General features: G+C 39.0%; 1 protein-coding gene across 1 annotated transcript; it reads right to left on the bottom strand.

Annotated features, from left to right (window-relative positions):
• Positions 1–1,857: 1,857 nt before the first annotated feature.
• On the bottom strand, positions 1,858–12,739 carry chmp2ba (charged multivesicular body protein 2Ba). Its single transcript, XM_041057611.1, has 6 exons — positions 12,553–12,739; positions 9,503–9,594; positions 6,671–6,865; positions 5,362–5,464; positions 4,877–4,983; positions 1,858–3,730 (listed from the first exon to the last, which is right to left on the bottom strand). The coding sequence occupies exons 1-6, from the start codon at positions 12,584–12,586 to the stop codon at positions 3,617–3,619; spliced, it is 645 nt and encodes a 214-aa protein (XP_040913545.1). The 5' UTR covers positions 12,587–12,739; the 3' UTR covers positions 1,858–3,616.
• Between the last annotated feature and the right edge of the window lie 1,141 nt (positions 12,740–13,880).

The raw sequence follows: 13,880 nt of genomic DNA, 5'->3' as shown, positions 1-13,880 counted from the left end.
ATTTCACTGATTTCACGTTCACATGAGGATTTATGTCCCATAATAGCCACATAAACAAAAGCAAAACATCCAACATAATTTTGACTATAAAAATACAAATCATTGTCAGCAGCAAATGTCTCTTTAATTTGAACAGACGTCCCTATTGCAGTTTTCTTAATCCCATTTTTATGTTATTTTTCTTATTTACTAGAATATAATTTTTTCTTTACAGTATTTTCACCTGCTTATCGGTCAGAAAAAAAAAACGATCATTTTTCTTTGTTGAAGTTGAAACTGTGAAGATAAAATGTTTTTGTTAACTGCATGTGAGCTGCTGGTTTGATGCTGCAGATACTAATCCTGACATTTACATGTACTAAATCCTGACTGTGCCTTGTTTGCTATTTGAATACCAAAAGTATATAAACCACACAGACCAAATATAATTTAATCCATCAGCACCAGATTGCAGATGAGACTTATCCATCAGTCCTGTGCCTTTCTAAAAACAGACATTAGCAATACTGTCCTTAACTTTGTCCCCATTTTTTATACAAGAAAGGGGAAAATTTATTGTTAATGAAATCTGTGTTTAACACCAAGACTCTTTGTGCTGTAGTCGTTTATGATTGTGTATTTGTGATTAGAACTGATGCCTGTTTTTAATTACCTGTCACTGTCTTCTAATATGTTAGATGATGATTTATTTAAATGAATATGGCTGTGGCCATAAACAGTAATATATTTAAAGTTTCACAACAACCTATTTATTTGAGATCTAATATATCATAGTGATCTACTTATGACGCCTATGATTTATGCTGTGAAGTCAGGGATAAGTGAAACTTTTTGTTTTTTTGTCGACAAATGGATGAGGTTTGCTGTGAGACAGATTTAATTTTTCATATTTGTTGATGTTGATGCTTTTGTTGTTGCTGCCTTGACAAAGTGTCATACAAAGCCAAAACATCAGCCAGTCATGACTCTGACCTGGTTGGGATGAATAATGTGAAACATCTTAGTAAAGTGAAAAGAAACGTGTCTTACTCTGTGTCTGGAAGAGCTAAAAAATGAATGAATGAAAATATGTGTCATGTAAGAATGTCAGACAGACATGAAGTCCCTTTAATTCAACTTGTTTGAAAATATAAATATGCCAAAGACACACCTGGTAAGTGCAAAATTTTGCAAAATTACACGATGAAAACATACAAGATTTCTGTTCAGGTGTAACGCATGAACTGTGCGCTTCATGAGGTGGGGGGCGGTCACTGGGGATTCATGAATAAAGCCAGAGGACACCTTAATTCCGAAACAAGCAGCTCCCACTGTGATTCATGTACAGCTGTCTAACTGGAGTGTTGTCAAAGAAAATAAATGCAGGGGGTTGATCGACTGCCGCCACAATTTCTGAAGCTGCACAGAGGAAAGTTATGCTCTAAAGTTTAATACTGCTTCTCTCGGAGGATACACCCCTTAAATTTAAAATGTACTTTTGATATTTTTGTTCACTTTTTATATGTTCAGAGAGCATTGCATCCATGCCAGTTCATAGTTTAATTTAAACAAGATATCATCAACATTTTTTCCATACATTTGAATGCATAATGTAACCTGCACATGATGCATCATTACTAAGATTTCTGTGGAAGTAAATGCAAAATGCTCATCTGAGTCAGTGGTCAGTGTGTGTTCTAGTGGCTTGGTCTTAAAAGACCATGCTGGTGATTTTGCATATTTCTTTCCCCTTGTACAAATATACAGCATGGATGGAATATTGTCCGCAAAAAAATGTTAAGTGTGTATAATTTGTGCTTAAGGAGTGTTCCTTTAAAGCGAAACCCTTAAGAAAGAATTTCAAAAAATGTACAATCATTAAACTGTACCTGAAGAAACTTTATTCCTTATAAAAGCCATACACCCTATACAGAGTCACTTTACAATGACAAAGAGGGAAACAAAGATGAGTACACATATATCTTTTAAAAAGTGGGAATTTCCTAATGGAACAGAACTCAGTGTGATAATCTGTTAAAACACCGTTTCTGCTCACAATCACAAAAGAAGAAGAAAGACTGATTTTTATTTTTTTTTTGAAGTGAATTGAACATGTCAGATACATGCAAGAATGAGAACATTTTTAATTTCTTTTGGCAAAGGGAATCAGAACGGAACTCAAAGGCCAGAGAGAGAGAAAGACAAAGACTACATGAATATGAGCAGATGTCTATGTCACTCTCACGAAGTCTGAAGCTGGCTGATATTAACAAACCACTGTATGGAGGAATCAGCTTCAGCTCTGACGAACAGAAAATGTCTCTTGGATCACAGTGTCATTGTAGCAAACTCCTCCATCATTTTTGTTGTTGTAGTGTGTGTGCTTGTGTGTGTGAGTGAGGCAGCTTAAAATAACAAACGAGAGTAACTGCACAGCAGCTGAAAGAGAAGAGGGACTGCAGGAGCAGTGCCATCCTACAATCACTGTGTAAATCCCAAGTCCAGTGTAAGATACACAATCAGATAGCAAGCATCAACCAATAAGCCAAAAAAAAAACTACTCGTTTGATTACTCAGTAGTATTAAAGAATCGATTCGAAACTCTTTGATATGCCAGTCTTTCATTAGTCCCAATTTGTGTCTCATAATGTGTACAGCACTGCCACTTGCTAATTAGATGCTAGCCCGCTTGCCTTCAAATCAATCAGTCTCATCATCTCATGCAAGCAAAGGCCTTAACTTAGCCCAAAGGCATCAGAGTCCGTTACACATTTCACATGCACGTCTCTCTTCACTACCAATCGTAAAGCACCCAGAGATTTTAAAAACAGGATAATTAATAAACTAGTTGACCAGTTTGTTTCTTTGTGTGGTGATAGAGATGATGTGCGACTGTGTGATGATGCATTTTCTCCCTTTCACTTGCAAGGTAAAGTGTGTGTCCCACCTCTGACACCCCAGGATGACAGAAGGCAAATAACAGCCTTTTGCCCACAAAATAACATAAGTCTTGTTCAGAGAATGCTTTAACTAGGATAGTTTGCCTCAGAGAGTAAATAAATCAGATGAGTTTTAAATTAACCACTGGCGATGAAGATACGAAGTAAACAGTGTAAGAAGGAAAAATTCATTCATTTGCTTACTGACAACCCCTCTCTGTTTAATTACCATGTACCATCCATCTTCAGTCAAGAAAAAGCTGATACATTATATGACTAACTCAGGTTTGACCAAGACATCAGATGGTTAAAAAGCTAAATCCAAGGTCACATTTCCACTGTAGCCCTTTTAAAGACAGAGATGGGTGGTAAACAAGAGTGTAGGTGGTTCTTTAGGTCAAGCATCTAATATTGGTCCACCTTCAGGCTGTGGCCACTCTGATGTCGTAATAAATATTATTTTTGCATACATGGATCAGATGTTTTGCCTTCATGATCTGTAAGGCAACCTGCTGAAGAATGTGAGCGTATGTATGTGTTAATGTACATCTTAATGTGTGTGTGTGTGTATGTGTTAGTGTGCACCCTTTGTTACACCTGTAGCATGTAGACAAAACCAATATGTCTGACAGAGTCTTTATCAATGAGTATTAATGTTACACGGGTCTAGAATGTGAACATTAATACAGAGATGACAATTAGTCCACTCCCAGAGCTCGGAGCTGTCTCTCGATCTCGTCGTCAGAGATGGTGGCTTGTTTGGAGGAGGCGGCGCCGGGGACGCTCTTTCCTGCAGCTGGAGCTCTCACCATCTGGAAAAATGCACATGGGCAGAAAAATCCCATTAGCAGGCACACTCAACTCAAAGTTAACATGCACACACAATCACAGAGCTCTGTACTTGTTGTAAAATTGGCTGCTGTGTACAGCTGCGTACTGCCACTCCAAAGCCAAATCAAACTGATCACAATTACTGTCAATTACAATGGAAAACGTATTAGTTTAACTCCATGTTACAGTCGTACTGCATAAATAACGTGTGACGTCCCTTTAAATTACTATAACCCACCTAAGCTTTAATGCAAGCGGGTGTTAGTTAAACAAGCAGCATTTTTATTTTATCTTCCTTTGTAAGAAAAAAAAAGTGAAGTTGCAAGACTTCACCTTTCCACTTTCTTTAATCTTCAAAAGATTTGTTGGTTAATAGTTAACAGTCAAATATTTTCTGTGCTGCAACTCTTAGGCTTTTTGACTGGTAGTGTCACAACAGTCTGACACTTGCCACCAAAAGGCATAATTAAATTCAAACTATCATGAAATGATCTTTAGATCTGCTGAAAAGCTGCAGCCTTTTCTCCGTTTGTTGTTTCCTCTTAAAAACACTGAAGGATAATTCTAAAAAACATGCCAAAAAACACACGGTTGCATATTTGCTTGAGTTACTTTCTTCCAAACTACCATAGTTTATGAGTCTTGTAACATCCTTTTAGCTTTAGGGTTGGTTGAGAAAGCCTTTATTGTTTTGCTTTTCAAAGAAAGCGTGTGGTACAATATCTTCTCAGTCTTTTATTGTGATTTAGCAGGAAATAATTACCCACTCTAAAAACAAAAAAAAAAAAAAAAGTTTGGCAGGTTTTTATGAAACCTGCCTGTCTGTTCTCTCCAGCTGTGGGCTCGTTTATTGGACAATTTGTAGGTTTGTGTGTTGTGTTATGAGAGGTAATAACTCATGGAGCCCCCCAGGGGGAGCCAGACACACAGCAGATGGTCGGCCTGGCGGTTACACAGACTGCAGTACTGAGAGCTGGAAGAGCTGAAGGCTAGCCCCACCATGTGGCAGCTGGAATACATTTTAACAGTCGAGTAAAAGACATGTGGAGCGCTTACTGTTCAACGTGCAGTAAAACTTTATGTTTTAACTTCAATGTTTTCCCTCTCTCTCGCTTTGAATTTCTTACCTTTCCTGAGATCTCAATGCCGATCTCGTCCAGAACCTGGTTGACAATGTCCTGAGATTCTTCCTCATCCCCAGACTCATCAAAGATTTCATCCAAAGTGTCGTTGACTGGACAGATAGTGAGACAGGCAGGGAAGAGATAAGGACAGACGGGTCAATTAAGCGCTAGTCAGACACACTGATTATCAGTCACAGTCTGGAGTTTAGAGAGAGATAGCTTTTGACAGTTTTTTTTTACCAAAAAAGTGCAATTTTACCTACAAACCAGTCAATATATGTATTTGTGCATGCTTGTGTTTTGTAATGTATACTTGAAATTAAAAGGTTATTATATCAAAATTGTTAAAATCATATTTCAAATTTCTCTTTCCCACCTCAGATTACAACACACGGCACTTCTCACACCACTCATACATATCCAAACAATCTGGTTTTACAAGCCTGTAAATACCAGAACGCCTTGTGTGCGTGCATGTGTGTCCTTACTCATGTCTTCGGTCATGCCCATCTTCATGTTCTCCTTCTGGAAGTCCTGCATGGTCTTCAGGGTCTTCTGTGGATCCATCTTTTTATTCACTGCTTGCATTGTCTGTTGATATGATAAAAGGTTAGAGAATAAATCTTAAGGTCTTTAGCTTCAGACCTGACATTGTGCTGGAATTTTTATCTCGTAATACCCGTAATTTGTATCCTGTGTACACAGGAGGGTGATACAAATATGTGCAAAAAATTAACATGAGCTAAATTTAAAGTTTGACTCATTTGGTCTTCATATAGTGGACTTTTATTCTTACAAAAATACTCAGGGTAAATTTCCTTTTTTTTTTTCCCAGGAAGCAAATTTCTGATGATTCACTTGCTATAAATCAGTGTCCCATGAAAATATTAGCAGGGTTGAAACAGGGGCTCTTGAAAACCTGCTCTGCATATATTAGCACATTCAGATAGTATAAATACTAAAACAAAACAGTCTAACTCACAAATTATGCATCTCCTTCCTTCCTGTGAAAGATCAGCACGAACTTGGCCTACTTTCACAGCTGAGCTCGATGCAAACAGATAATGTATATCCCTGTTCCCACTTTCCTGTGGTTGACATACTGCTCCAAACCATGCTAACTCATAGTTTCCAATGATGTGGATGGAAAGTGCTGCACTATTCACTGAAAAAAAAAACTGAATTGAAGCTGCAACTCTTTCTTTTCTAGGAAACATCTGACATAAAACAATTAACACATTTTCTCTCCCACAGTCGCAGCCACACACCCACCTCATCACACTCCATTAAGCTGAAGCCTGATTATATTTGACCTGTCTGTGTTTGCTAAGTACGACTCTGTATAGCACATCGCTCCTGGCCAATTACTACCTTTCACACTTCATTAACAACGACGCTACAAGACTTGCTTTTTAAACATGAACAGACCCCACATTAATACTTTAATTACAACACTGAAATATTGATACAAGTAAACAATGAAACTAGTTCATGTTCAAAACAGAAACACACCTAACTTACAAAGTGAATATAATGGATCTGAATGGCCATTTAAGTATTCATCGAAGTGTGGGTAAAACCTAACAAAGGAAATCTGGCTGTCCACTCTTAATATATCCATTTGTAATAATATCTTAACACAGACACACGTTAATAATTATTATTTCATGCTTGTTGTTAACAGTGCAGCCCTTTCTTCTTACTAACTGAAGTAAACTCGCCATCTCAACACATATTAAATATTTTAAAACCTGACCTGAGACCAGCTGAATTGAATGACAGGGTCTAGGAGTTTACCTTGGCGGTGGTGGACATGGCACCGGCCATCTTCATTTGGGAGTTCATGACCTTTGTCTGCGTGGACATGGAGGTGACCTTAGAGCTGACGGCATATGTCCGGTTTTTCTGCTTCCTCAGTTGGACCAGCTGCTTGGCGAGGATCTTACATGCCTCCCGGTTACCGCTCTTTGCCATTTTCTTGATCTCTGCCTCCTGGAGAGGGAAAGATTAGAATTTCAGCACTAAGTGCACTTCCCTGACACTTTTAAGACTTATACATTTAGTCTGAATTTTGTCAATTTCAGTAATGTCACGAAGCAAATTTAGCAAATGAATGTAAGTATGCACAAAATCTTAATGAAAACTGTAAGAATGGAGTCCATTTTCCTCATGACAGAAAGATATGGTATGACAGAAAAGGCAGCAGGGAGATTGAGCCAAAATTCACATATACTTCAGTTATCTGGAACAAATCCACTCAGGCTATCGAGGGTGCTTGAATCTCCTGGTGTTCTGGATAAGTAAGTCATCTGCCTAACTGCAGCAATAAGAATTTCATTTTAAGATAATGTTCCTGTCTACATGCACATAAATTAGGAACAACAGAGGGTTTAGGACCAACCCCTACAGGAATACCAAATTGCAGATTAGCCATAGAAGAGCAACTCATTTCCAAAACAGAGAAATTTCAATCCAAAGTCAGTGAGCGCCACCAATTCTGATGGTCTGTTTCAGCAACGCGACATGCTTTACCATGTCAGAATATACACTGAGTTCTTGGAAAACCAGTATGGATGGAAGATGGAGCCTTTTGCACATTCATCACTTGGCAGAGAAGCTTCTATTTTTGGTAGCGTATCAACGCATACTTTTTTTGTCCACTCAACATTAATCAGAATATCTTCTTCTTACACACCTTACATTAGGAATACACACACACACACACACACACACAGGATAAAGAAGCATATTCACAATGCTCCCTGGAGACCAGTGTGTTTGCAAATATAGATATAGTAAACACAGTCGTCCGGATCAAATGTTACTCATTGGCAAGCAAATACAAGCTTTTAGCTTTGGTAAACATCAGAAAATATACTGATGCCCACAAGGATCCTGTGTGTGGGCATGAATGTGTGTGAGCATCCCAAGAGAAAAGAGCGGAGCTCCAGGTTACAGTAAGCTAGCCAGGCCTCTCAGCACTGCTACGTACAACAGCTCCAGCTCCATGTCTTGTTTATTTCTTGGGTGTGCACTAAAAGCATCCTCTTCAGGAAATAACAATTAATTATTAATGTCTGAATGTCTGTTGCAAAAGCAACAGACATTCTGGCTCTCTCTCTCTCTTGCACACACACACACAGAACAGGTGTGTTAGCCTAAGTCTGTATTTGCCTGCTTGTGAAGAAAAGAAAAAACAAATTAATGCAAAGTAGAGAAAAAAATTAGAGCTGTGTGAGGAAGAAAGGCACATGGTAACAATAACAATGTCAACTCACTGTCATCTGAAAAACTATGAATGTGTTAATGGGGAGACACAGATGAGAGCAGTGGGGCTGATGCTGATGAGAAGCTTATTTGCTGCCCTGTCGGAAAAGGAAGGGTGGAGGCGGAGGGGGGTGATGGATAGAGAGCGCTCTCCTATGTGCGAAAGTCGAAAACAACTGGGAGGCTGTTTGGCTTTGCCTGGTAGTAACTGGGAATCTGTGCATGTTAACAAGGGCCAAAATGCTAAAGATGTCTCTGGACATATGGTCATTGTGTTGTACTTTTCTTTTTTTTTTCAATGACATATTTTTTCCAGTGTGTTTCAGGAAGCCAAATTCATTGTTTTCTACACAATCTAATTTCCCAAAAATCAGCTTAACAACGAAGATAAAGAAAAAGAAACTGGATATTTTAATTGACCCCAGTTACTGAAATGAGTTCAAAGTGTGAAGCAACATCAAGTCCAACTGTGATTAATAAAACCTCCATGCATTGTGAAAAGTCTCAACTTTTTAAGGCCTAAGTTTCAGATTTAATAATGGGCATTAATTCTTTGTGCCAGCTGGAAAAGAACTTATGCATGCCCTAATTTCCTGAAAGTGAACCTTCATGACGTGCCTTTTCTCTTTTTCATTTTCCTTCTAATTTATTAAGTCCTATAAAAATGCATGGAAAATGAACAACTTGATTTTAAAAGTACTTTGATCTCTGGGGGATAATCTCTGCTCCATGTCATTGTTAAGCAGTACGTGCATGTGAATGTGTGAGTGTGCACATGCACTGAAAGTGTGCATGGTGGGGGGCAACAGACAGTCGTGATTGTGCTAAACTGCAAATATAGGTCATTTCCATTTCTTAGCAAAAGTATCTTTTATTCAAGAGAGTGCAAAAAAGCTTAAAAAAAAAACAAAACAGTAGACTAATTAGCGGAAACCATTAATGAGGAATAAAAATGTGGTTCCCCAGGGAGGTAATTATGTCCTGTATGATATTTACTTAATACAACAGAGGGGAGAGAACACAGCTGGCTTCTTTCATCTTTGAGAGAGAGGAAATGTGTGCGTCTGCGAATACAGCCTTATCGTGTAATGGCGTATGAGTGTATGAGTGTAATAGAGAGGGGTCTCACTTGCCCGCAGCAAAGCCACCGCACCAGATCTATCTATTCTTTTAGGCCCATTAGCCAATCCGGTTCAATTTCAGATTGTAGGAAATGGATGTAGTGCGTCTGTGTTGAGAGAGCAGGGGGCTCTCAACAAAGCATTGATGCAATATGTAGAAATCTATGGAAGATGCCTTGTGTAGGGTTATTTTGCTCCCAAAACAGAGTGTGTCCATGTGTGTGTCGGTGTGTGATCCCACCATTTGTTTCTCTTGTTTCTCCAGCGCTGCTCTGTCCCTGGTGATCTGTCTCTGAGTGCCACGCAACTCCTTAGACTGTTCCCTGATTATGTCTTTGGAGGGAAAGGGAGAGAAGGAGGGAGAGAAGGAGGGAGAGGGAGAGAGAGAGAGAGAGAGAGACAATGGAGAGGACAGATCAATTAATTATTTTTCTCAGTGCCAAAATGCAAATACACACCCGATGATCGCTTGATGTGATAACTTGGATGAACTTGCACTTTTCAGTCTATCAAATATGTACAATTTCACATCACTTGTATTTTGGGCAAAAAGTCAAGATAAAACAAATTTGTCAAAATTCACCCCGTTTAACCCCTTCCCTCAGTCTGTGGTGTAAAAAAAAAATGCCACTATATGAAGTGATAGTAAGACAACTCTCATCTTGAATTCTGGCATCACTCATGACTGGCATAGTCTGTACAATCATGAGCAGACAGCTGAAGAGAGAGCGTGTGTAAAGACCAGCAGAAAGAATGTGGACTGTAGAGTACCATGTTTTTTCCAATTCTGTGTGCTTTAAAAGCAAAACACCCTCAACTGTTTCTTCTTTCTCAGACGGTATTTTCAGCATGCTGCATGTGCAGTGGGGAAATACAGACCACTGAAGGTGATAAAGTTCATTTTCAATTTGGATGCCACGACATTTCTTGTGCAATGTAGTTAAAAAGGGCTGGGTCTAGGTCAGCTGCATGGAAGAAATCTGAAACATCTCCTCTTTAACAGAGTGAGCATGTTTGAGTGTGCGCCCACATGCACACAAAATACCACAGAGTAATCAGCAGCACGCTGTGAGCGTACTGTGAGCGTACTGCCAACTGTGAAAGTGCTTGGACAGCTCACACCAATATTGAGTCAGCTCTGAACCACCCACACAAACACAAAGTGGCATCATGTGAGATAGTGTGTGACCCTGAAGTCACATATTCATCCATGGCTTCTGAGGGACAACCCAAGCAATCTGTGTCTCTCTCACACACACACACAGCTTCAGGATATCAAGAAAGAAAGCAAATACAGCAACCGTTAAGCCATTTTTAACACTCTAGTTTCGACTTGGTTCTGATTAACAGAATAAATAGCATAGGTTCAGTCTGAATTTTGAGGTACTTCTCAATGTTCAAATATAAAGCACCCTTTAGCCCTTTTACATTGACATGAATGCTTAAGCATTAAATAAAGTGGCAATTCAGAATAAATAAATACATAGATCAATTAATTAATCAAACCTAAAATAAAGTCAGAATCTCAAATTACACATTTGCCTCAAAGGGTTTCACAATCTGCCCAGCATACACCACCCTATATCCTTAAATAAGTCACCCAAAAAAGATTTTAACAGGGAGGGAAAAAAAAAAGGAAGAAACCTCAGCAAGAACAACAAAGTTGTTGGTCCCTCTTCCAGGACAGTGAGACAATAGATGTATACAGAATTGCAGAACAACTAAGAGATTGCTTGGGAGAATGTGCAGAGCTAAACACTATTAGATATTAGAAAAAATACAAAAACAAAAAGAAGAGTACTTTTTTAAGCAACTGAGTCAGCTCTACATTCATAAGCTGCTATATAATAGGAAACATCCCTTTTTGGAAAAAAAAAGAAAAGTTCAGCGATGATGAACTTGGTCAAGACACGTCAGTGCGTTGGACCACTTGTGAGAACGACACGTGTATACGTATAAGGTGACGCACCGCCAACGTCTCAAAGTGGGAGGGATATCATCCTACAAATATGTGTGATCTAACCCCCCCCCTCCCAATCTCCATTTGCCAAATAACCAGAAACCACTTCAACCACCTAACCCTGGGCAACGACGAAAAATCTACGTCCAGAGAGCAAGAGAAATTAAGAATACAATGAGATGGGAGACAGCGAAATATCACTGCTGAGAAGACCTGACAGTGGCTTGGCATGGAGGTGGAGGTAACACAGCACAGTGAGTACTGTATGCTGATGATCGGTATGAGTGAAACTGGACTGACAATGATGGGAGGAGTAGGTAGGCGGTGCTGTGAAAAGATTTGTCTTTACCAACAGATTCTATTTTTAAATGTGCAGATAATATAATCTGATATTTTTGTGGACTTCTCCACACAACCAAGTTTTTGTGAGGACCAAAAGAGGTGAAGTTTAGTCTGTCCTCCCTCTGGAAATCCAGCCCTATGAGTGAATTCAATCAGTATTTGAAAGAGAGTAATTGATTCATCAAATCTGACAAAAGAGAAGCTGGGGTTTTTCCATTTTGACCTTGCGAGGCTGATTACCTAGCCTGGAGAAAAATACTGAAATATTTAGATTGAAAGGCTTTTCAGAATTTTGACACCTGTGAATTATTAACTAAATTTAACACATCCAGCTATTATGACAGCATGAGAGCCTTCCCCTTACGTGGCACAATTTTATCTCACCATTTGTAATTAGATTGCGGTTAATTTTTTCACAGCACATTAAGGCAGACACTTTAGAGTCTCAAACACAAATGGACAATAATGTAGCCTGATTAATGTCTTCCTGAGAAACACAGCGTGATAAAGAGTAGCTACTGGATGGATACTGGATCAGTATAATTAAAAATCAGTGATAGAACACGTTATAAACAAACAAATGTTAGATCTGTTTGGCATGACCTATTAACATTTTATGATGACTGGGGCTAGTGTTACCGATTTCTATTCAGTCACTGGGAAACAATAAACTTAACCGTAGCTCTAGAGTAACAAAAAAAGGAAAAGGACAACTCCTCTTATATGGACTTAACATTAACAGACAGCTAACGATCACAATTTCAGCAACAATGTTGTTGTTCAGAGATTCACTGTGATCCAGCCATATACAACACGAACAGTTCTCCTGAACTACATTAAGTCAGGTTGTAGACTTCAGCCAGCAATGTGACTAATGACTCAGTCCCAGAACAGGTAGAACGGGTTAAATGTGGAAAGCTAATTTAAGATGGAACAACACAGCCGGGCTAAAAACAAGTTAGCTAGCTTTTCACTCAGAGCAAACTTACCATCGACAGTCTTCTTCTTGAAAAGGGAAGCCATGTCGCTTCTTTATAACAACTTAAATACCAAATACAAATCCTGTACTGATATATTGTGTTATTCCTAACGTTAATACCGCCGTTTAGCCGTCAGACCGGGGCGGTGGGTCAGTTTAGCAGCCTCGGTTTCCTGGTTGACTTTCTGTTGCCGGAGTTCCTCCCTCAGCTGACTGACTCAACGGCTCCACGTGACGTCACGGCGGGACTCTCACGCTGCCTTCACTTGCGCCTCGTAAAACGTTCAATCATGATGAAAATTGTGGCTGGCACGGTAAATCATTCAGTGATGTGGACACTGTTGCGCCCATGTTCTTTTTTGACTCTAAGTCTTCGGAATATACGTGTCTGGGGTACAGAGGAATAACACATGATTGCCAACGTATATTTTTGGTCTAGATATTTATGAGTTATAGTACAAGAGTGAACCAAGAAAAGCCAGACAATGGAAGCTGCATTTTCATTACCATTGCATGGTCAGTACCTGCGTGAAAACTCTCCACACTGTTTTTGTTATAGTAAAAATATTTATCATAGTCTATGTATATCTGAAATCCAACGGCAGCTGGTCTGGTGAATCATCCTATGAAAAAAAATAATAATATAATGCAGACATTAGCAATGACTTTAATGACAAGCACATTACCATAGAAGAATGATATAATTAGATTTGTTTAAATCAAAATTTATTGCGACATGAGTCCACTTTTGTGGGTCATTGGTGCCCAATGAACCCTTGACTCGCAATATTTCATACAGTCTTTGAAAGCAGCATAAAGGTAGCGAGACTTCAGAAAAATGTCCATTGGCAACAAAGAAATGTCTTGTTTTTGCTCAGTGATAAGGTAAGCCAGCAAATGAAGTCACGTTATAATGTGTGGGTCACATATCATTTGCATTTTGCATGAATTTTACTTCTTAATTTTACATGATATATCATTGAACAGATATTTTAACCCTTTCATGCATAGTGGTCACTACAGTGGACAGCTATTCAAAAGCTGTTCTCTTGTATATGCATGGGCTTTATTGTTATGGTTTCATATCAGCCAACACGGTGGATGCTTGTGCACCAAAGCAAAAAATACCAACAGGTGCCATTATGCTTCATGCACACAAAAAATAAGCATGTCTGCATGCAGTGTCTTGTGTGCTGAATGCTTTGCCAATTGCCATACAAGATGGATGTGAAGTGGAGATGAGCAGGACATTATTATGTGAGAGGACAATATCAAATCAGAGGGGAGACAGAACATTTGTACACCGCGCAGACAATGTTGTGAGAAAACATCAGATTA

This window comes from Toxotes jaculatrix, chromosome 15 (assembly GCF_017976425.1).
Source record: "Toxotes jaculatrix isolate fToxJac2 chromosome 15, fToxJac2.pri, whole genome shotgun sequence".
Lineage (NCBI taxonomy): Eukaryota > Metazoa > Chordata > Actinopteri > Toxotidae > Toxotes > Toxotes jaculatrix.
This window is presented reverse-complemented; position numbering and strand designations above follow the sequence as displayed.